The following is a 24,395-nucleotide window of genomic DNA, read 5'->3' as shown; positions in this document are numbered from 1 at the left end:
TATTTAGACTATTTCCCATAATTTTGCCTGAATAGCTGTAATGGTTTGTTATGTTTTAAAAAATGAAATACCAATGATAGTTTCTATAAGTATCATTTCAAAATGTTCTCTATCATACTTCTGCCATTTAATTATAAATGGTAAACTTTATTATATACTAATCTTGGTTAATTGTTCATGGTATGAATGCAGACAAATTATATACGTCTAAACTTCATGACAAGTTAACTTAAAGATGAGACACATTCTCTGTTACATACCCAAGAGTAGTATTTGCATTTGTGTTAATGAATTGACTTCTCTGATAATATATGTGGGCATTTGACCTTAGTCTCCACTTTAGCTTTCGTCCTATAAAACTGGATTTGTGTATTCATTTTTTTCTCCATAGAGTATTCCTGTTTTCCAGAGTACTGCATTCTTTTTAAGCTGTTCTGTATCTAAAAATTTTAAAACTGAAATCCCATTTATTCAAAACCACTGGTAATGCTACAATGTAATAGAAATTTTGGTTCCCAAACTCTCAGTGCCATCTTAAATTTAAGACTCTTAGCCAATATGATTTTTTAAAAAGTAACAATTCCAAGTGTCCTTTTACATTTAATATTTTAAAACGAAGTTCAGTTATTTTCCTTAAGTGCCTAACTTCAAAGTAAGTGTTCAAAGTAAGAACCTGCTTTAGGCTTTTGCTTTGTAATCTACTTAGTTTTTTTTTAATCAGTAGCAAATAAAGCAAGCCGAAGACTTCTATGCGGATAGTTAAGATTTAAAAATCGGAAAAAAAAAAAGATTTAAAAACTGAATTAGCTCTGCAGTGTCATTTTATCACTTAGTTAATTGAAAACTGCATCACATCATATCAAATCATGTACTTTCCACAGCCATAAACATGTTTTGTTTTAACTTATTTGTGAGGTAGAAATTTTAATTTCTAAAACCTTTTTGTATTAGTAGGATTTGTTGGATTGTAACACTCTAGTACTCAGAAAGGCTACTTCGGTTATTTTTAGAAGTAAAAAGGGTAGAATGTTAGAATTTAAAATATGAGCTGATACACCATTTTCTGCACTTAATTTAGAAGCAATAAACAATGTTTGTTAATATCTGAGAGTACTATGTCACTGCCTTCTCTAAGGTAGCCTAAATTGTTGAAATTTGGTACAGTGACCATATTGTGTAACCTTATTATGTTTAAAAATTTTCTAGCCTGGAGATGACATTGTTCTTATGGCACAAGCTCTAGAGAAGTTGTTTAGGCAGAAATTATCTCAGATGCCACAAGAAGAACAAATTGTGGGTGGCAAGGAAAGAATAAAGAAAGGTAAGACAGAAGAGGTTTATGTTTTCTTACTTTCTCTGTCTTTTGTATTATATATGAATGTGTGTGTGTGTGTGTGTGTGTGTGTAAATATAATGATTAGAACTAAATAATAAATCCCTTTAAGGGGATAGATGTTCAGAAGTCCTTCCATATCCTGGGGCACCTGTGTGGCACAGTCAGTTAAGGATCTTATTCTTGGTTTGGGGTTAGGTGGTGATATTTGGGTCATGGAAATGAGCCCTGCACCAGGCTCTGCACGGAATCTGTTTGGAACTGTCTTTCCCTCTCCTCTGCTCCCTGCCCTGTATGCATGTGTGCTTTCTCTCCTTCTCTCTCAAAATAAATGAATCTTTAAAAGAAAAAAAAGAAGTCCTTCTAAATCCTATTGTATTGGTATAAAATGTCTATTTAAACAGTAAGGCAGACTTTGAAAGCAAAGATGTATCATGCAAGATTAGGGAATATTGTATTGATTATGGCCTTGGAGCCCGAGATTTCCTATAGTATAGTGCCATTCACATAGTAGGCATTCAGTACATTTATTAGTATTTTTAGTGGCTCTTGTATCTGTGCTATGATAATAAGAAGCCAAAATTGTCAATGTTTTCTTGTATGAAAAGATCCCATAGCTAAGAGTGAAATGTTATGTTGGGTCTGAATATTCTCCTTTTTTCTAACTCTTAATTAAAAACAAAACAAAACAAAAAAAAACTTTAGAGAGGAACATTTTACAGCTAATAATTATAATATTTAAATACAGAGTTAAAAAACTAATCTTAAGTAATCAAATGGATTTATTGTAGAGGTTAACCAAGGTTGTCATAGATGAAATGTTGGTTTATTTTTGGATCGCTGATGGTGTACATTTTAGATAAGTTCCTTAATCATTCCATGTTAGTTTCCTCATGTATAATGTTAGGAAATTATTTCACTTTTGTGGCTGTAAATGTTTATAAAGTAAACATTGTTCACTTTATAAATTACTTTATAAAATTGTTAACTGGTTGGAATATAAGAGACTTACACCACTACAAAGGTGGTGTGTATTGGTAATAATCTATGCTTTTTTTCCTTGTTGGTAGGTCTTTAAGATGGGTCATGACTTAAAGCTTTACTCAATCCTGCGAGATATTCACTGTCTTGTTAGAGTTCTTATTTTATTCTCACCTTTGGAAAAGCTTGATCTTAGGTCTGACAATATAAGGCCTAGGGTTCTGAAAGATTAAAATAAGCCCTTACAAGGTAGATAATAAAAAGATCAGTTTGCTATTTAAATTGTTAAAGCAAAGATTATTGCTGACTTAAAATAGTATCTCTAGCAAGGTAAAAATTACCTTTAGAATGCTTCCCTTAAAAAAAGAAACACTTTAATATATTCTTAATGTTTAAGTTGTAGCTACTTGTTTCAGATGCTCAAATTACTGCTAAGAGCTTAAGTTTCCCTCAGACAAAAAATTCTTTGACTTTTCCTGTCAATATGTATTTGGATGTTTGTCATTTATAATGCATATATTATGGGGTTACAAAGATGTGTAACCACTCTAACTCTCAAGTTCAATTTACATTTTAATTAGAAATAAAACTGAAGGGGCTGCTGGGTGGCTCATTTGGTTGAGTGGCTGACTTTTAATTTGGGCTCGGGTCATGCTCTCAGAGTCCTGGGATTGAGCCCGTGTCAGGTTTTGTGCTCGGCGGAGAGTCTGCCTCAGTTTTCCCTGTCTCCACCCCCTGCTTTCTTGCTCTATTTCTCTCTCTAAAGTGAATGGATAGATCTTCAAAAAATAAATAAATGAAACTTTTAAAAAATAAGATAATGCATTATAATAAATGTCAGATGATATTACACATAGTACATGCTGTGGTTCAAGAAAGTAAGAAGTTGATTCATGCTGGTAAAGCTGGGTAAGGCTTTAGTGGTGATAGAACTTGAGTTTGGCCTTGAAGGATTGATAGGATTTAGCTTTGGAGTAAAGATCGAGGTTTCCAAATAACTTTCTGGGAATATTCTACTGCCAGTGTCATGGCATTTTTATGCACAATGGTAGGGAAACTGTCATATGACAGTAGCTGGTCTAAATAATGGCAAAGAAAAACTTGAAATTTAGCACATGAAATTGAATTGGTGTTGATTTATTGATTGATGAAATTAGTTGAGTAGCTTTGAGGTGCTACAACACAGTTCTAGTTCTTGGGATATATCAATGAATGAAACAGAAACATTTGTCATCTTGGAGTTTACGTTCTAGTAGAGAAAGAGAGGCAAACAAACATGAGGGGTTCTGAGTGGGCCTCATTGAGAACTTAAGATTTGAATAAAGAAGAACCTTCCAGGCAGAGGGATCAGCTAGAGCAAAGGTCTATAACAGGATCCTTTACTCTTCTGTCACTTTGGGCCATGCCTTCAAGACTTGGATCTTTCCTCTTCATCTTGTCAAGGATTTTATTCCTTTGCTTTTCCTCTTTGTTTTATACATCATTGATCTCTTCTTTTTTGGAGTTAGTCTCATTACTCTATAAACATGCTCTAGTATCTTATTTTTAAAGTTCATCTTTTACTTGTGATTTTCCCACTACTGTCCCATTTTTTTGTTTTTCTCTTATATATTCATGAAATTCACTTCAGTGTAGGTTCTAGCCTCACTGAATCACCAAAAGATTCTTACCACACTACTTAAAAAGTTCTTGTCAGTTGGGGTCTCTTACAGATCTTGATGTGGCAAAATTTAAGTAATATTTTTCTATTCTCACTTTACTTGACCTCTGTCAGTATTTGCGTTAGAAGGCTATTATCCCTTTTCTTTTTTTTATTGATTAAAGAATATACACTTTATTATTCATAAATCCAAAAATAGAATATTTGTTACCTTATTACAGTTTAGAATTTTTTTCTCACCAAATCAAATTTTATTTGGTCAAGGCAGGCACTGGTAAGTAGATATTTATCATAATGGTTGTAATTACTATGTTCACCCTTTTAAAATTCAATTAATTAGCATATGGTATATTATTAGTTTCAGAGGTAGAGTTCAGTGATTGATCAGTCTTATAGAATACCCGGTGCTCCATTACATCACATGTCCTCCCCAGTGTCCATCACACAGTTAACCCCACCCACCCCTACCCCTCTAGCAACCCTAAATTTGTTTCCTATGATTAGGAGTCTCATGCTTTGTCTCCCTCTCTGATTTTTTCTTGTTTAATTTTTTCCTCTCTTCCTCCATGATCCTCTGCATTCTCAAATTCCACATAGGAGTGGAGGTCATATGATAATTATCTTTCTCTGATTGACTTATTTTGCTTAGCATAATAGCCTCTAGTTCCAACCACACTGTTGCAAATTGCAAGATTTCATTTTTTTTTTGGATGGCTGAGTATATTCCATAGCATATGTATTCCACATCTTCTCTAGCCATTCATCTATTGATGGACATCTGGGCTCTTTCCATAGTTTGGCTACTGTGGACATTGCTGCTATCAACATTGGGGTGTAGGTGCCCCTTTGAATTACCACATTTGTATCTTTGGGGTAAATACCCAGTAGTGCAATTACTGATTGCTCTATTTTCAACTTTCTGAGGAACCTCCATACTGTTTTTCTAGAGTGGCTGTGCCAGCTTGCATTCCCACCAACAGTGTAGGAGGGTTCCCCTTTTTACATATCCTTGCCAACATCTGTCATTTCCTGACTTGTTAATTTTAGCCATTCTGCCTGGTGTGAGGTGGTATCTCATTGTGGTTTTAATTTCTATTTCCCTGATGCTGAGTGATGTTGACATTTTTTCATGTGTCTGTTGGTTATTTGTATATCTTTAGAGAAATGTCTGTTCATGTTTTCCGCCCATTTCTTGATTGGATTATTCTTTGGGTGTTATTTGGGTATAGATTTTTGGATACTAGTCCTTTCTCTGATATGTCATTTGTAAATATCTTCTCCCATTCTGTTGGTTGTCTTTGGTTTTGCCATCTCTTTCCTTTTCTGTGCCAAAGCTTTTACCTTGATGAAGTCCCAATAGTTCATTTTTGTTTGTTTCCCTTGCCTCTGGAGACATGTCTAGCAAGAAATTGCTACAGCTGAGATCGAAGAGGTTGCTGCCTCTGTTCTTGTCTAGGATCTTGATGGATTCCTATCTCACATTTAGGTCTTTCAGCCATTTTGAGTTTACTTTTGTGTATGGTGTAAGAAAGTGGTCTGGTTTCATTCTTCTGCATGTGGCTGTCCAATTTTCCCAACTCCATTGGTTGAAGAGACTCTTTTTTCCACTGGACATTCTTTCCTGCTTTGTCAAAGATTAGTTGACCATAGAGTCGAGGGCCATTTCTGGGTTCTCAATTCTGTTCCATTGATCTGTGTTTTTGTGCCAGCATAATACCATCTTGATTATTACAGTTTGTAATAGAGCTTGAAGTCTAGAATTGTGATGCCACTAGCTTTGGTTTTCTTTTTTACATTCCTTTGGCTATTTGGGGTCTTTTCTGGTTCCATACAAATTTTAGGATATTTGTTCCAGTGCTGTGAAAAAAGTTGGTAGTATTTTGGTACAGATTGCATTGAATATATAGATCGCTCTACATAGTGTAGACATTTTAACAATACTTGTTCTTCCAATCCATAAGCATGGAACGTTTTTCCCTTTCTTGGTGTCTCCCTCAATTTTCTTTGATGAGTGTTCTATAGTTTCTATAGTTCAGATCCTTTACCTCTTTTGGTTAGATTTATTCTTAGGTATCTTACAATTTTTGGTGCAGTTGTAAATGGGATCGACTCCTTAATTTTTCTTCTTCTGTCTCATTGTTAGTGTATAGAAATGCAACTGATTTCTGTGTATTGATTTTATATCCTGCCACTTTGCTGAATGCCTGTGTGAGTTCTAGCAATTTTGGGGTGGAGTCTTTTTGGTTTTCCACATAGAGTATCATGTCATCTGTGAAGAGTGAGAGTTTGACTGCTTATTTGCTAATTTGGATGCCTTTTATTTTTGTTGGCTGATTGTTGAGGTTAGGACTTCTAGTACTGTGTTGAACAACAGTGGTGATAGTGGACATCCCTGCTGTGTTCCTGACCTTGGGTAAAGAGAACAATATTTGCCGTGGGCTCTTTATATATGACTTTTATATGACTTTTATATATGACTTTTATGGTATTGAGGTATGTTCCCTCTATCCCCCCTCTATTCCTACACTGAGAATAGTTTTAATTGAGAAAGGATGTTGTACTTTGTCAAATGCTTTTTTTCATCTATTGAGAGGATTTTGTGTTTTTTGTTTTTGTTTTAGATTTTATTTATGTATTTGACAGAGAGATAGATAGCACAAGTAGGCAGAGCAGCAGACAGAGGGATTGGGAAAAGCAGGCTCTCCACTGAGCAGGGAGCCTGATGCGGGGCTTGATCCCAGGACCCTGGGATCATGACCTGAGCCAAAGACAGATGTTTAACTGACTGAGCCACCCAGGCACCCAGGATTATGTGGTTCTTATCTTTTCTTTTATTAATGTAGTTAGTGTATCACATTGATTGATTGATTTGCAGATGTTGAACCACCCTTGCAGCCCAGGAATAAATCCCATTTGGTCAAGGTGAATAATCCTTGTAATGTACTCTTCCTTGAAATGCCTTTATTCTTGGTGCACACTCTAATTTTGTGAGTTTACTTCCCACTGTGTAGTCCTCTTAGCATTATACTTTTCTATTAAACCTCTAAAATATTGGAGTTTTCTTTTCAGGGCTTGATATTAGATAATTCTTTTTCTAAATTCCATCTGTGTGCTGTTAATCCCCAAATTATATCTCTAATACAGCCACTGAACAGTTGCACTTAGATGTCTTATACAGATGTTAACATTAACTGGCTCACAGTCAAACACTGATGTTCCTCAAATTATTCTGTGTAACAGAAAATGGTACTAATACACAGTTATTCAAGCTAGAATAGTAGAAGTTGTCCTTCATTCCTTCCTTTCTCTCATTCTTTTTCACATTCTGTTCATTAATAAGTCATTTGTATTCAACCCTCAATTTGTTTTTGCAATTATCCTTGTTCTATGTGGTCTGTTGTCTACACAATAACAAAGGTGGTATTTTAAAAATAAACTAGAATACATCATTAACCTGCATAAAGCCTCTCTTTAGTTTCTCATGTTAAAATGAAGTCTGAATTCCTACTGTGGCCCTTTGTGATCTGGTATTTGCCCAATTCTCCATTCTCATCTTGAGCAGCTTTCTCCTCAGTCACTGAAGTTTTCCCTACTGATTGTCTTGAAATACATTTTTACTGCCATCCCATTCTCTGACTGGCTACTTCTTAAATTCACAGTAAAATCTTAATTGGTACCTGTTCAGAGAGTCCTCCTGACTTATCTTCTTTATGTAGGTCTCTGTCTTAATTTAGTCAGCACCCCATTTATTTCCATTTTGGCGCTCAACGTCACTTGTAATCAATTTGATTTTTTTTCTGTTTCTTACACTAGAGAATGTGCTCACCAAGTACAGAAACTGTGTCTATCTTGTTCATTGTTGTGCCCATCTTGTTCATTGTTGTGTCCTACCACCTAGAAAGGTGGCCTGATACATAGTGGCATGCAATATATGTTCATGGGGTCCTTTTAAGTTCCAAGTACTATATTACGCCCAAGATATATTGTAGATATTGAAAAAAAGTTCCCTTCCCCTCACCGAGCTTTTTGTTCTAGTTCACAAATTTGGTAAAATTAAGTAAATGTAAGTATTCCTCATTATACTTAGCTGTTTAGCTCCTGAGTTCTAAGAGCCACAGTTGGGATATCAAAAGATACGAATTATCTCAGTTTATTTGGTTCCTAAGTTTTAATTTGTGGATAATGAGAACTCACAGATTGAGGAGTGCAAGTCCTGTCTTAAAATATATTCTAACCTTGGGGCGCCTGGGTGGCTCAGTGGGTTAAAGCCTCTGCCTTCGGCTTCGGTCATGATCCCAGGGTCCTGGGATCGAGCCCCGCATTGGGCTCTCTGCTCAGCAGGGAGCCTGCTTCCCTCTCTCTGCCTGCCTCTCTGCCTGCTTGTGATCTGTGTCTGTCAAATAAATAAATAAAATCTTAAAATATATATATATATATATATATATATATATTCCAACCTTTTTGGTTCCTGAGTTTGTTAAGAATTCGAAGAGTCGGGGCGCCTGGGTGGCTCAGTGGGTTAAGCCGCTGCCTTCGGCTCAGGTCATGATCCCAGGTCCTGGGTTCGAGCCCCGCATCGGGCTTTCTGCTCAGCGGGGAGCCTGCTTCCTCCTCTCTCTCTGCCTGCCTCTCTGCCTACTTGTGATTTCTCTCTGTCAAATAAATAAATAAAATCTTTAAAAAAAAAAAAAAAAAAAAAAAAAAAAAAAAAAAAAAGAATTCGAAGAGTCAGGGATACCTATATGTTGTACATCAAATGTGATAATGGCAGGGAAAAAGTAAGAATAAGAGAACAAGAAAGTAGTGGGATTCAGAAGAGAGTTGTTTTACATAGGATGGCCTGAGAAGGTAACATTTCAGTAAAGACATAAAGGGAATTTGGAGTGAGCCATGAGGCTATCTCCTTCCAGGCAGAGAGAATAGTCTGCTTATGCTTACCAGATTTGAGGCTTGGTGGTAGACCAGTAGGCTGAAGTGATAGGAAGTGAGGTTGGGAGGGGGGAGTGCACATAGGTAGAGAGATCATGCGGGTCCTTACAAAATATTGCAGGTTTGAGGTCTCCAATATTATATCTAAATGGCTCTGACAGGTATTATCAAGTGTGTGGGGGAGGGTTTCAAAGGGGAATTGGGAGTGTATTGTATTTATATTGCTAAAAAGCTGAACTACCTGAATTAGAATACAAAGAAAAATAGTTTATGTTTTACTCACATATTGACTCTTGTTCACACTTTACTAGGCATTCAACATAACATGACAGTTCCTTCTGTTAAAGAGAAACAATCCCCCACAGCACTAGAACAAGTATTTAAGCCACAAGTGATTCCCTCTGTATTTCCTGAGACATCAGTTTCTCCTTCAAACATGGCACAAGGTACTCCATTCAACTTGACCTCACAAACAGTGGCCCAAGTAAGTTCACTGTAGCCTTAAAATGTTTCCATGTAAGGAGTTGTGATGATGAGACCTTTTTTAAGTTGATATGAAAATCTGTCTTCAGCTTACTGCAGTCAGTTTATTTGTCTGTGTACATTTTGTAACGAGACCTAGGATGTGAACCAAATTTTAGAGAGTTCTTGTAGAATTTGTACTGGTTTACTATATTTTTAGTGTTACTATCAGTTGCCCACCTATCCATTCTGTGTGTTATATAATTTCTTTTGGGTTGATAATTTAAAATTGTATACCATAGCTGATTTCAGGTATTCAGAAACTTGTTTTTGTATAACCATGACTTATTTTTCCATATGTCTTTCATTTAGGTTTACACAAGACAATTCTTTGAATATTGAGAAGAAAATACTTGAACTATTTATTTATAGAAGAGAAATTAAGCTTTACTAATATTTAACATAGGGAAGACTTGATGCTCTTAAGTTTGAAAACTTTTAAGTTTGAAAACTTGCTCTGAATGCCCACTTAATTGTAATTTTTGTTGTTGTTGAACTGTTCCAGGTTACGAGGGGTGTGAAGAGGAAAGCAGATACCACAACTCCTACAGCTTCAGTAGTTAAAGCAAGTGGTGAATCTTCCCCAATGCTTGCAGAAAAGAAATCTTTGAAAATGCCACCTATAAAAGAGAATGTGCTGAAGACTGTTTTGCCAGATTCTCAGCAACAGTGTAAAGTTGTAAAGAATGTTAAAGTGACCGAACAGTTAAGGCACTGTAGTGAGATTCTTAAAGAAATGCTTGCAAAGAAACACTTGTCCTATGCATGGCCCTTTTATAACCCTGTTGATGTTAATGCTTTGGGGCTCCATAACTACTATGATATTGTGAAAAATCCAATGGATCTTGGAACTATTAAGGTAAATGTTGTCTTAATAGAAGAAACTTCTTTTCTTGATCATAAAAGTACTCTTGCTCGTGTAAAAATTGTTTTAATTCAGGAAAAGATAAAGAAGAAAATTAAAATCATTAGTAGGTTATATCACCTGGAATGAATCATGGGAAAATTTTTAAACATCTTTCTTTTTCTTCTGTTTTCTTCTGTTGTTCTTTGCCACAATGTTTGAGTTGCAGTATGTAATATAACTCTGTACCCTGAATTTTCACATACTATGTTGTAGACATTTTCTCATTATATATTCAAGGTTATATTTTTAATAATTGCATGATTCTGATGTAATTTTGGGGAGGGGAATAAGGCATTGATATAGTTTCCAATCCCTCTCTACATTTTTGGGGGGGATGTCTACTGCCTTCGTCAGGTTTTTTAAATTACTGTTTTTTTAAAATTTGATTTTTAAGTAAACTCTACCCCCAGCATGGGGCTCAAACTCATGACCCCAAGATGAAGAGTCACATGCTTTACCAACTGAATCGGCCAGGCACCCCTTAATTTTTAATTGAGGTATAGTTGACATACAATTTTATATGATTAAGGTGTGCAGCACAATGATTTGACAGTTCTGTACTTTATTTAGTACTCACCATGAAAGTGTAGTTACCATCCATCACCATAACAATGTTATTACAATATTGTTGATTATATTCCCTATTCTATACTATTCATCCCCATGGCTTATTTTGTGAGTAGAAGTTTGTACCTCTTAATCCCCTTTGCCTATTTCATTCATCCCCCTCTCTCCACCTTGCAATCATCAGTTTGTTCTCAGTACTTAGGACACTCTTTCTGTACATATATATGTTTTGTTTTTTAGATTCCACATACAAGTGTGATGATAGTGGTATTTGTCTTCCTTTGTCTTATTTCACTTAGCATAAATACCCTCTGGGTCAATCCACGTTGTTGCAGATAACAAGATCCTACCATTTTTTATGGCTGAGTAATATTTTGTGTGTGTGTGTGTGTGTGTGTGTGATCCTCTATCCATTCGTCTATTGATGGACTCTGAGGTTCCTTCAATACCTTGGCTATTGTAAATAATACTGCAATAAACAGAGGTGCATATATATATTTTTTGAGTTAGTGTTTTTGTTTTCTTAAATGAATTATATATCTTGGATATCAGGTACATAATTCACATATCTCTTCTCCTATTCAGTTGTTTGCCTTTTTGTTTTATGATATTCTTAACTGCACAAAAGCTTTTTTGTCTGATAGACTTTATTTTTGCTTTTGTTTCCCTGGCCTGAGGGTAGACATCCAGAAAAATGTTACTAAAACTAAAAATGTTACCCATGTTCAAGAGATTACTACTTGTATTTTCTTCTAGTTTTGTGGTTTTTATGTTTTATTTAGGTCTTTAATCCATTTTGAATTTATTTTTATGTATAGTGTAGGAAGGTGGTTCAGTTTTCATTCTTCTGCACTTAACTCTAGTTTTTGCAGCAACATTTGAAGAGACTTGTCTGTTCTCCATTGTATATTCTTGCCTCCTTTGTCAGAGGTTAATTGACCATATAAGTGTTGGTTTGTTTATTTCTTTCTGTCCTGTTCTGATGATGTGTGGGTCTGGTTTTGTGCCAGTACCTCACTGCTTTGATTACTGTAGATTTGTAATACATCTTGAAATCTGGGATTGCAATACCTCTAGTTATGTTTTTTTTAATTTTTAAATTTTTTAATAAACACAATGTATTATTATCCCCAGGTCTAGTTATGTTCTTAAGGTTGCTTTGGCAATTCACGCTCTTTGTGGTTCCTTAAAATTTTTAGGATTATTTGTTCTAGGTCTGTGAGTACTTCTGTTGGCATTTTCATAGGGATTACATGAAATCTGTAGATTGCTTTGGGTGGTATGGACATTTTAACTGTTCTTCCAGTTCATAAGCATGGTTTGTCTTTCCATTTATGTCTTCACTTTCTTTTATGAGTGTCTTATACTTTTCAGAGTACAGGTCTTGTACCTTTTGGTTAGATTCATTCCTAGGTTTGTTTGTGTTTTTGCTTTTTGATGCAATTATAAATGGGATTGTTTTTCTTAATTATTCTTTCTGCTACTTTCTTATTATGTAGATGCAGCATAGTTCTGTATATTAATTTCGTATCCTGCAACTTTACTGAATTCATTTATTCTTATAGCTGTTTGGTAGAGTTTTTAGGTTTTTCTATATACAGTATCATCTCATCTATAAATAGTGACAGTTTTACTTTTCCCTACCACTTTGGGTGCCTTTTACTTATTTTTCTTGTCTGATTGCTGCAGCTAGGATTTTTAGAACTATGTTGAATAAAAATGATGAGAGTGGCCATCCCTGGTCTTGGTCTTAGAAGAAAAGCTTTCAGTTTTTCACCATTGGATATTATATTAGCTGTGGTTTTTCATATATGGCCTTTATTATATTGAGGTATGTTTGATTTAAACCCACACTGTTGAGAGTTTTATCGTGAACAGATTTGGGTTTTGTGATATTTTGTCTACATTTATTGAGATGACCATATGGCTTTTACCCTTCATTTTATTCATGTATTATATCCCATTGATTGATTTGTAGGTATTGAATCATCCTTGCCTTCCTGGGATAAATCCCACTTGTTTATAATGAAAGAATTTTGCTAATATTTTGTTGAGGATTTTTGTATCTGTGTTCATCAGGGGTATTGGCTTGTAATTTTTTTTTTTTTAGTAATGTCTTTATTGTTTTGTTATCAGGGTGATGCTGGCCTCATAGAAGGAATTTGGAACTTTTTATTCCATTTATATTTTTTTGAATAGTTTGAGGAAGTTAGGTGTTAATTCTTTAAATGTTTGGTAGGACTCCCTTGTGAAGCCATGTGGTCCCAACTTCTGTTTCTTGGGAGTTTTTGATTACTGATTCAATTCCATTACGAGTAATTGGTCTGTTCAGATTTTTTATTTCATCATGACTTAGTCTTGGAAGATTGTGTGTTTCCGGAAATTGATCCATTTCTTCTAGGTTATCTTAATTTGTTGTCCTATTTTTTTTTTTTTTGTAATAGTCTCTTATCCTTTGTATTTCCACGGATTGGTTGTTTCTTCTCTTTAATTTCTGAGTCCTCTTTTTTTGATGTGTCTGGGTAAAGGTTTATCAATTTTGTCTTATTTTTTCAAAGGATTGGCTCTTACTTTCATTTGTCTTTTTTGTTGTTTTTTTAGTCTCTTAATTTCCGCTCTGATTAGTATTTCTTTCCTTTTACCAATTTTGTTCATTTTTAAATGTCTTTTCATTTTGAGGAAATTTTTAATAAAATCTTTCATTTAAATGTTCAAGGTTGGTTTGAGGAATTTATCTTTTCATTGCTTTCCTAGGATCATATTTGTCTAAGATTTTCTGGAAATGCACTATTTTCCTGCTTTTGTGATTATGTTCCTCTTCTTTTCTTTCTTTTTTTTTTATACTTGGAATATCAATCTTCCTTACCTCTACTTGTCAAAATTCATTGGATATTCTCAAGGTCAAAAAATACAAAACAAATACAGCAGGATTTTAACATTTGTCAAATTTGGAGAGTGGGTGTCTGCTTTGGGTATTACCTGTGTTCTTCTGTATGTTTCAACTATTTCATAATATAAATAATTAATGTAAATGCTCAAATGATTATTGGACTGTGTTGTTTGTGAATCCTATAATTTTTCCTTAATTTAGGGGAAGATGGACAACCAAGAATATAAAGATGCATATGAATTTGCTGCAGATGTTAGATTAATGTTCATGAATTGCTACAGATACAATCCTCCAGATCATGAAGTAGTAACAATGGCAAGAATGCTCCAGGTAAGTTGATAGGTGTGCTCTGAAAGTGAGTTTTCTCTGAACATAGTTTGGAAATTTTATTTTATTTCTTTAAAAGATTTTATTTACTTGAGAGAGCATAAGTGAGAGAGATCACAGAAGGAGAGGGAGAAGCAGACCCACCACCGAGTAGAGAGCTCGATGCAGGGCTTGATCCCAGGATCCTGAGATCATGACCTGAGCTGAAGGCAGACACTTTAACTGACTGAGCCACCCAGGTGCCCCTAGTTTAGAAATTTTAGAGAACCATAAGTCTCAATAAAGAATGCCCCACTTCCCAAATATAAAGCACAATTTATTAAGTAAATTGACTCTTAAAATGGGGTTGTTTTTTAAGGTGTAGTACCCATTAGTAATAAATCTTTTAAGGAGGCTGCATTATACATAGAGGATATGGGGGAAATATTAGTGAAGAGGGGGATGGTAGATAGCTTTAGATAGGATTGACTAGAACCCATGTTCCCCTGAAGGTAAAGCTCTAGGGCTTTTGAGTGGAATGCAGTAGAATTCGAGGTAGTGGAATGATGAATCAGCCATAGGACAGGAGTTCCTTGAAAGAAGGTCCTCTCTACAGCTTAAGAGGTCTATCTTACATGGAAGAGAAGAGAAAAGTTTTAAGGTTGGCAGGCAAGGAAGCATGAGTCTTATGTTACTTCTTTGGTTGACTGCCCCCACCCCACATTTTACAGAGATAAAATGGAAATATAACACTGTATACATTTAAAGTATATAATAGAATGATTTGATGTATATACTATGCAATGATTACTCAAAGGAAAAATAGAATTATCATCAAAATATGACATTTGCTGGGGCGCCTGGGTGGCTCAGTGGGTTAAAGCCTCTGCTTTCGGCTCAGGTCATGATCCCAGGGTCCTGGGATCGAGCCCCACATCGGGCTCTCTGCTCAGCAGGGAGCCTGCTTCCCCCTCTCTCTCTCTGCCTGCCTCTCTGCCTACTTGTGATCTCTCTCTGTCAAATAAATAAATAAAATCTTTAAAAAAAATATGACATTTGCTGAAGGGTGTTACTGCTGTATTAAGTTGGTAATACAGAAAATCTTTTTACATAGTCTAATTTTTTATTATAGGATGTTTTTGAAATGCATTTTGCAAAAATCCCAGATGAACCTGTGGAGAGTATGCCTGTCTGCTACACAAGAACAGACACCACAAAAATCCTTGGTAGAGAAAGCAGTGGTGAAGCTTCCTCTGAAGGTAACTCTTCTGGGGATTCTGAAGATGAACGAGTTCAGCGTCTTGCAAAGCTTCAAGAGCAGGTAGTTGATTGTATTGATGAAAGTTTTTGTATTTTTGTGAGCTGTTGTTGCAGATCTATTATAAAATCTTTTTTGTAGATTAAAAGCTGTTACATTTAGATCACTTAGGAGCTATGACTTTATTTACTTCCTGCCACGTTTGTAATGTTTAGTAGTCTTAAAGATCTATGTATCTTAAAATTCTGTTACCTTTCTAACCACAAGGAATTTATACTCATTGAAATAATTTACATGACATAATCCAAGATATTTGATGGATGAGTTTTTGTTCAATATTGCTACCTTTTGTGATACAATGTTAATCTACTCCTAGCTCAAGCCTGAAAGAAAACAAAGTTGAGATTACCTGGAAATGTTCATTTTCATGGTCTGTTTTTAGTTGAATATCTTAGTTTATGGATTGAGCATGGAATAGTATTTCTGATTTAATGTATGCCATTCAAAATGATGAATTTGTGGAATGAAATTAGAACTTGAAGGAAATGTAATATGAAATGAATTTCAAAAGGATAGGGTTGACTTTTGAGTGCCTTCATTTTTTTTTCCTAATGTGTTTAGAGCCATGAATGTTGAAAGAATTTTTTTCTTTATTAGCTGAGAGCTGTTCATCAACAGCTACAGGTTCTCTCCCAAGTACCTTTCCGTAAGCTAAAGAAAAAGAGTAAGTCTAAAAGGGAAAAGAAGAAAGAAAAGGCTAATAACAGAGATGAAAATCTAAGAAAAAAGTTTAATCAAGTGAAATTAAAGGAGAAGTCCAAAAGCAAGTAAGTATCTTTTATAATGCCTTATTCGTATAGTGGTATTATTTAACATAAATTTGACTAAATTTAATTTTTGTTTAGTCAGCCAAAGAAGAGGAAACAACAGGTGTTTGCTCTGAAACCTGAAGATGAGGATAATGCTAAGCCTATGAACTATGATGAGAAAAGGCAGTTAAGCTTGGATATAAACAAACTCCCTGGAGATAAACTTGGGCGAGTAGTTCATATAATACAATCAAGAGAGCCTTCTCTGAGAAATTCCAACCCTGATGAGATAGAGATAGACTTTGAAACACTGAAAGCATCAACACTGAGAGAACTGGAAAAGTACGTTGCAGCATGTCTAAGAAGAAAAAGACCGATAAAACCTCAGGGTATGTATTTCTATCAGTAGAAAGCAGTCTGGTATTTGTGTTAGTTTTTGATAAGACTTTTTTTCCCTCTTAAATCACATAGGTAAGAAAATAACGAAGTCCAAAGAAGAATTTCATTCACAGAAAAAACAGGAGTTGGAAAAGCGGTTACTAGATGTCAACAATCAGTTAAATTCAAGAAAATGTCAAGCAAAACGTAGGTGGCAGTTCTTTATGTATTTGTTTTTAAAAAAGGGAGCAGGTTTCTTTCTTTTTTTTTTTTTTTTTTCCAAGTGTTCGTGTGATTATTTGATTCTGCCGGCATTGTAATGTGTTTCCCTGTTTTGTAGCTGAGAAAACCCAGTCATCCAAGGCTGTTGGAAGCGGTTCCCGATTGAGTGAAAGCAGCAGCAGCAGCACTAGCAGCTCATCGGAGACTGAAAGCAGCAGCAGTGATTCAAGCTCCTCGGGCAGCAGCAGTGATTCCGAATCAGGTTAGCTGTCCCCTTAAGTGTACCTCTGTTTGTGGGAACATTCGTTTCCTGTATTATTGAGACTTATATTTTAAAGAAATGTTTGTCATTTACCCAGAACCTATGGTTTGGATGCCACAGTTATTATTTAATTGCATGTTGACATTTTTACTATTTTCTTTAAAAGAGATACTGTGTAAAAAGGAAACTTCATATTATTTGTATAAGACTTACAGGTTTGTAATGTTGAAAAGAAATTTACTAAAGGTGGGAGATAGTTTCTTAATATATAATACCACATCTTAATTCGAGAAAATAACAAATAACAAAATTCCGATCTTCACTTCTTTTTATAAAATAAAGGCTTATTTGAGGACATCTTTCACTTTACTCTGAGTGATATATCAGACCACTCTAATGTTGCAAAGTATGTCCTGTTGTGACAGTATATTCTAAATTGAATAAGCACTTTGAATTGTCATCCCAGAAAATGTTTAAAGCAGAATTTTATTCACTTTTGCGTTTTCACTAATAGATACTCCATTTATAGAAAAATATACTTCAAATTGAGATTTTCAGTTATGCTAAAGTTTCATATTACCCTGGTAGTTTATCATCAACTGTATCAAGCTTAATTCAGTCATGTTTTCTTTGTGCTCTTTCATTGATGGTTGTGTAGTTGAGAAGTAATCACTGCCCCAAGGATACTGACTTGGCAGGGGCATCCCATTATTGTCCACCAAAAGATACATTCAGAATACAGGGCACTTTTGTGCCTAAAATTTTGCTTTATTTTAAATGAGTTTTGTTTTGTTTTGTTTTCTTTTGTTTTGTTTTTGTCATGAGATTTAGTTTGCTTTAAAAAAAATATCCTCCACACAATAGTGTCACATCAGGGATTCTTGAGCACTTGTAAGAATGTCCCTCTTATTTCAGTCTGGTAGTAAGGGTCTGCTGGCTTGCAGTACATTCTGTTTCATATTTGGTTTGTTTTAGTTTGCATTTATGTGGTGCTGATTGCTGCATTTTGTTTTTACATTTCTAAAGTATATAGTGGTAAACGTTTTTGTTAGAATAAAAAATTTTTACTTTTTGAGAGACTATGGACTCTGAAAAACGATCTGAGAATTTTGAAGGGGTGGGGGGTGGGAGGTTGGGGGCACCAGGTGGTGGGTATTGTAGAGGGCACAGATTGCATGGAGCACTGGGTGTGGTGCAAAAATAATGAATACTGTTATGCTAAAAAAATAAAAAATTTTAAAAAAATAAAAAATAAAAAAAAATTTTTACTTTTGTTGAAATTTGTCATAGTAAATTTTTAAATTATTTTTGGGCTCTGATTATACATTATTTCCTTATATTTGACTTTAAAGCATAAAACAATGCTGGAAAAGTTTGTAATTAGCGTTTGTAATTTCATCTAATAAAGCATTTGTGGCCTAATAAGTTAGAGCACTTCGTCTTTCATTTGTAGGATAAAACTGAGTTATCCAATTATATATTGGCTACTGATCAATGAATGCCTTGAGCATTAGGGGAAAAGTACTATATACAGAGTGCTTCAGTAAAGGTATTCAAAAATACCTTAATTTTAATTTGAATTATCAATTTCTGATAGTCTTCTAATACATTGCTTAAAGGAAAGATGTTCATCATCCACTATGTGTGCTTAAAGTGGTGTAATATGTATGTTTTCCTAACTTTCTAGTGGAATATCTTGGCCTCAGAGTTATAGTTTTTTTTAACACCTTTGTGTTGAATTTTTATTTTATGACTGATGTTCTTTTTTAATGTAATCTTTTTCAATAATGGACTGTTTTTGAAAACACTGAAAATCAAAGGGACACATTCTTAAATTTCAGCTTACATTTTGGATAATATATAGGTTTGTGACACTAAGGTCAGTTTGTCCTCTAAGAATGGTATGAGTTATCATTTTTCTTTGAAATTTTTGTTTTATAAATGTTGAACCTATGTACTTGATTTAAGAAACACTATATGTACAATGCGCAATTATAAATTGCAAACATGGTGCCTACCTTAAATGAGCATTCAATTCTGTTTTGGTTTTTTCTTTTGTTTGTTTATTTTGTTTAGCAAAGTAAATTAGTAAGTGAAGCTGTAGGACCTTTGTCCTAAGTATTAACTTTAATTGTATGCATTAAAATACTGTAAGGCTCTTAATTTTTAGTGTGTAATCTAAGAACTTTTTTTTTCTTTAAAGATTTTATTTATTTATTTGACAGACAGAGATCACAAGTAGGCAGAGAGGCAGGCAGAGAGAGAGGAGGAAGCAGGCTTCTTGCTGAGCAGAGAGCCCCATGTGGGGCTCCATCCCAGAACCCTGGGATCATGACCTGAGCCAAAGGCAGAGGCTTAACTTACTGAGCCACCTATGCGCCCTATTCTACATTATTTAAATGGTTATCTTCTCTGTATTCTCAAACCTTATTTTGTATACTTTTGAAAAATATGGACTCAATTCTCCTTTATTAAATAGGATTAATTAAATGGCAGAGATTTTATTTCCAAGGAAAGTTTGATTTAAAAATTCTTTAACATTTCAAGCAAGATATTAAATCCATTCCAAGAATAGAGTTGGAATGAAATCCTCAAATCTTTGAAAAATATAAATGAGCTATCTGTGGGGTAGAAGCAGTACTTGATTGTAGATGTGTTGTAATTTGGTTTTATAATTTAAATTATTTTCTTGACTAGCAACAGTATATGGAAATTGTCATGTGCAGATTAGTCAAGAACATTTATTAAACATTGGTATAAACATAGAACCTTCCTAAATTATTTCTCATAACCATTAAAATATCAAGTGTCAGATCAAAGATGTTAATGAAGTTTGATAATAAAATGAATTCCAGATGCTTATATCCTGTGTTAGCTGACCTCTGCTAGTGTGTACGCATAACCTGTTGAGAGTTTTCTAATGTTCAACAACTTCGGCTATCTTGAGTGTTATAATAGGGATGAATATAATAACTAATAGATTCAATCTTGTGGTGAATATTACTGAGAAACAAATGGGAACAGCTCATAGGTAGTAGTGCTTTTGATAGAAATCTTGTGGGAAATAACTTTAGGAACTAAATGTAAGCTCAAATACTCAATTAGTATAGAATATTTTTCAGGAATGTTTAAGATTTCAATTGTTTACTACTTACACACAAAGGAAACTCAGTGGTTACAGCATCAATTCTTTATCTTATTAGACAAAGTGAATTTGTCACTTTGTTAGACTTTTTGCTTTCGTTGGCTTCAGGCATTTTCAGAGAATGAAATCTATGAAGTTCTCTAACAGTTTTTTTTTTTAAAGCTTAGTCATGGGTGAATTACAAACAGGAATAAAACAACTTCTCTTTTTAGTTCTCTACAACCTAGGTTTTCTGTAGAAGTGAACAAGGATATGATTTTTTTTTCATGCAATGGAAAAAGGACAAAAAGGACTTGCTTCAAGTCTGGATTTTGTTTTACCTCTTTGGGGGGGGGGATGGTTTAGTGAATGTAGGAAGTGTGAAATGACAGTTTGGGAATAATCTTTGCCATTTAAGAAAAATGATCAGAGTTTATCATGAAATTTTTAAAACTTTATGACTTTTCTCATTAATTAAAGTGTTTTCAAATCAAAAGCACCAGAAAAATTCGAAGACCCAGGCTTGATTGAAAACTTAGATATATATTGAGGTCCATACTTGAGCCTTTGAGTCTTCCAAATTAGTGATGATACTTGTCTTGTGCATTTAAATATTTTCTGTTAAAAATGGATCTTCCTGAATAAGCAGTCTGTTTAGAATAGTGTTTTCTCAGTACATTAGAATCACCTGTAAAACTTTTTTAAAAATAGTGTCCAAACCTGAAATGAATAGAGAATGGGGCCAGGTATATGTGATGTTAAAAGTATCTCAGGTGACTTAATGTGCTGCCACATTTGAAAACCAGAGGTCTATGGTTTTTTTGCTTTGTTTCCACTTCTTAACTCTAATTATAATGACTTTGGTAAAAGGAACAGCAGTTTATAATTGGGTTGTTCTGGAGCACCTGGGTGGCTCACTCTTTTAAGTGTTGTGCCTTCGGTTCTGGTCATGATCCCAGGGTCCTGGAATCGAGCCCCACGGGGAGTGTGCTGCTCTCTCTCCCTCTACTCCCTTCTCCACCCCCGCAACTCATGGTCTCTCTCTCTCTCTTCTCGCTCTTTCACTCTCTCTCAGATAAATAAAATAATTATTAATTTTTTAATTTTTTATTTTAAAAAATAATTGAATAGTTCTTCTATATTAAAATAAGTACCAAACTCTTCAATGAAAATTGCCAAGCGGTCTTTAAAGGAATCAAAATTTTTTAGTTCAAAAACAAATTGCTTGATTTTTTTTTTTAAAGATTTTATTTATTTATTTGACAGAGAGGGATCACATGTAGGCAGAGAGGCAGGCAGAGAGAGAGAGAGAGAGAGAGGAGGAAGCAGGCTCCCTGCCGAGCAGAGAGCCCGATGCGGGGCTCAATCCCAGGACCCTGAGATCATGACCTGAGCTGAAGGCAGAGGCTTAACCCACCGAGCCACCCAGGCGCCCCTTGATTTTTTTTTTTTTAGTCAATAGAACACATCTTTGGTGATAAGTTTGGGCAAATCATTTAACGTCCTGGACATTCTTTCTTATAAAACACGGTAGCAGAACCCAGGAGTGACTTCCAATTACCAATCTAAACCCTGTACTATGTAACAGAAGTGTGATTTATTTTTCTAATTTAAAAATTTTCAGGGGCGCCTGGGTGGCTCAGTGGGTTAAGCCGCTGCCTTCGGCTCAGGTCATGATCTCAGGGTCCTGGGATCGAGGCCCACATCGGGCTCTCTGCTCAGCAGGGAGCCTGCTTCCCTCTCTCTCTCTCTTTCTCTCTCTGCCTGCCTCTCCGTCTACTTGTGATCTCTCTCTGTCGAATAAATAAATAAAATCTTTAAAAAAAATTTTTTTTCAGTAATTTTTTTCTGCTTATATTATATGGTATAACATTTTGGTTTTACACTATGGTATTACATTCATATTCAATGTATTAAATTTTTTAGCCCATACTATCTTGCTGATAATATTTGCTATCTCAAGCATTTATCTCAGTGCTTTGATAGGTAATGGGTATTAAACCAATTCTTGAAGCAAATGTTTGATTCCAGGTCTTTTTTTTTTAACTAAATGATTAAATTTTTTTCCCTTAAGTTTAAACTGAAAACTTTCCTTTTCTTCTTCTTCTTTTTTTTTTTTTTAAAGAGACTATTTATTTATTTATTTATTTGACAGAGAGAGATCACAAGTAGATGGAGAGGCAGGCAGGGAGAGAGAGGGAAGCAGGATCTCTGCCGAGCAGAGAACCCGATGCGGGACTCGATCCCAGGACCCTGAGATCATGACCTGAGCCGAAGGCAGCGGCTTAACCCACTGAGCCACCCAGGCGCCCCTAAACTGAAAACTTTCCAATCCAAGTTTTATATTGAGGTTTAAGGAAAGATGTGAAAATAGAACATATTACATAACATGCATAATATGTGTTCATTTAGTAGTTCACATTTATTATCTGATTCAGTCTTCTTAAGGTAGGTATGCATTTCATCACAGTTCCCTGGAGAATTAGTTGACAGTATATGTGTTACCACTATACTGCTCAATTTTATTAATATTTTCAAGACCTGGGGCTTCTTCACTAATTGAAATGATGTCTTAAGCTTGGTAGTGAAAATGTGTATGTTCTTTTAATTGCAAAGTCCAGGAACTCATAAATAAACAGAAATAAACAGTTTTACTTCACTACATTCCTGAAAAGTCAAGTATGTAAGAGTAGAATGAGAACCAAATTGCTGAGTTTTAGTCTGTCATTATTCATCTATCCATAGTCTATAAGACTTTTATGAAACGTACTATATTGGGTGGTTTTGACTTTTTTTATTGCAGTATAATTGACATACGATAGTCTATTAGCTTCAGGTGTTTAACGTAGTATTCAGCATTTGTATACATTACAAAATAATAACTACAATAAGTCTATAGTTACCTTTCTGGTTTTTTCATTTAAAAATTCTTTGATGCCTTTTGCTAGTGTCTTCAGACTTGGAGATGCTAATTTTTAAAATTCTGAGCTTTATATATCAAAAAACTAAATAATGCCCTTGAATTTTTTAGTAGAACACTAATGTGGTATGTCATATTTTACTTTAAGTTTATACTTAAGAGTTTATGTAAATCATAGAATAATGTAGTTTAGCTGCATGTTTGAATAGTTAAGATGTGTAGATGTGCATATAGTATATGACCATATTAATGAAGTCTGTTTTTTTTATTTGAAGCCAAAGCCATAATTTATCCCCTAAATGTGAAAGCTCCTTGGATCTATAGCCTCAGTCTTTGCTCTCTGTATTCTTCCCTTCCACCTAACCCCCAACACTTAAATAATACTTAGAGGAGTGACATTAAGATGGTTCTCATCATTTCAAATACTCGAATTCTTTAAATTAAAGCACTTAATTGAGTGGCATTTAGCAATTTTAACAATGTCCAGCATCAAACATTTTAGGAGAGGAAAGAACAGTAACACATCCAGTGGAAACTGATGGCATTTCAGGAGACAGAAGGTAATTATTAAAATTAGAATGTTTTAAGTTTGAATAAGATTTTATGTTAACCAGCTGTGGTGCCCTGGAGCCCAAGGCAAATAATGCTTAGGTGGCTCATGGATGCTTACCTGGAAAGGTGGGTCAAGGCATTAATTGCCGGTTTGGTGCTTTACCACATTGATCTAGGCTTATGATTGGGGAGGAAAGCACCAGAATCAATTGTAAGATAAAGAGGAACCTATGAGCACCGCTTCAGAGATCTCTTTTTGTATCTATCCTCCCACCAATGTCCCCTGTAAAGGTATTTCTAAAGGTAAAGAAGGTAGAATAAAAACCATTTGTTGCTACATAATTGAGGCTGCCAAATAGCTAGAGAGTAAATAAAGGATTATTTGGCGTCTTTCCTAGAGTGCTCTTAGCAGAGCAGATTTTGCCATGAAATCAAATAGCTTCACTTTTCATAAAAGACTCAGTCAGATCAGTGACATACCCTCCTCTTATAGTAAATTCTTAATTAATTACGTCCCTTATGGCTATATTTATGGCTGCCTGATAAAAAGGTTTTACTATAATTCAACCTACTTGTTTAAAACCTTATCTGTGTTATAACTTGTTCCTTTTTAAACTATTTTTCAAACTCTTTACTATGCTGTTCTTTTTGCCTAAATAATCCAATTTGAAATTTGTGAGTGGATATTTATTCCATTATGTGGAAAAGAAAATATCCCTTTCAAAAAGCAAGTATTCCTTTAGAATTTTGACTGGTTCAAAGGTCAAAAACCTGG

The 24,395-nt window shown here is 34.7% G+C and overlaps 1 protein-coding gene across 1 annotated transcript in view; it reads left to right on the top strand.

Moving 5' to 3' along the window:
• BRDT (bromodomain testis associated) overlaps window positions 1-24,395 on the top strand; it is a 77,706-nt gene that overhangs the window by 14,961 nt on the left and 38,350 nt on the right. The window contains exons 5-13 of the mRNA XM_047728540.1: window positions 1,207-1,321; window positions 9,215-9,387; window positions 9,931-10,284; window positions 13,991-14,119; window positions 15,228-15,416; window positions 16,011-16,180; window positions 16,259-16,551; window positions 16,634-16,747; window positions 16,881-17,024. Coding sequence (XP_047584496.1) covers window positions 1,207-1,321; window positions 9,215-9,387; window positions 9,931-10,284; window positions 13,991-14,119; window positions 15,228-15,416; window positions 16,011-16,180; window positions 16,259-16,551; window positions 16,634-16,747; window positions 16,881-17,024 — 1,681 coding nt within the window. The remainder of the gene's footprint in view (window positions 1-1,206; window positions 1,322-9,214; window positions 9,388-9,930; window positions 10,285-13,990; window positions 14,120-15,227; window positions 15,417-16,010; window positions 16,181-16,258; window positions 16,552-16,633; window positions 16,748-16,880; window positions 17,025-24,395) is intronic.

The sequence above is a fragment of the Lutra lutra genome, chromosome 4 (assembly GCF_902655055.1).
Source record: "Lutra lutra chromosome 4, mLutLut1.2, whole genome shotgun sequence".
NCBI classification, from domain to species: domain Eukaryota; kingdom Metazoa; phylum Chordata; class Mammalia; order Carnivora; family Mustelidae; genus Lutra; species Lutra lutra.
This window is presented reverse-complemented; position numbering and strand designations above follow the sequence as displayed.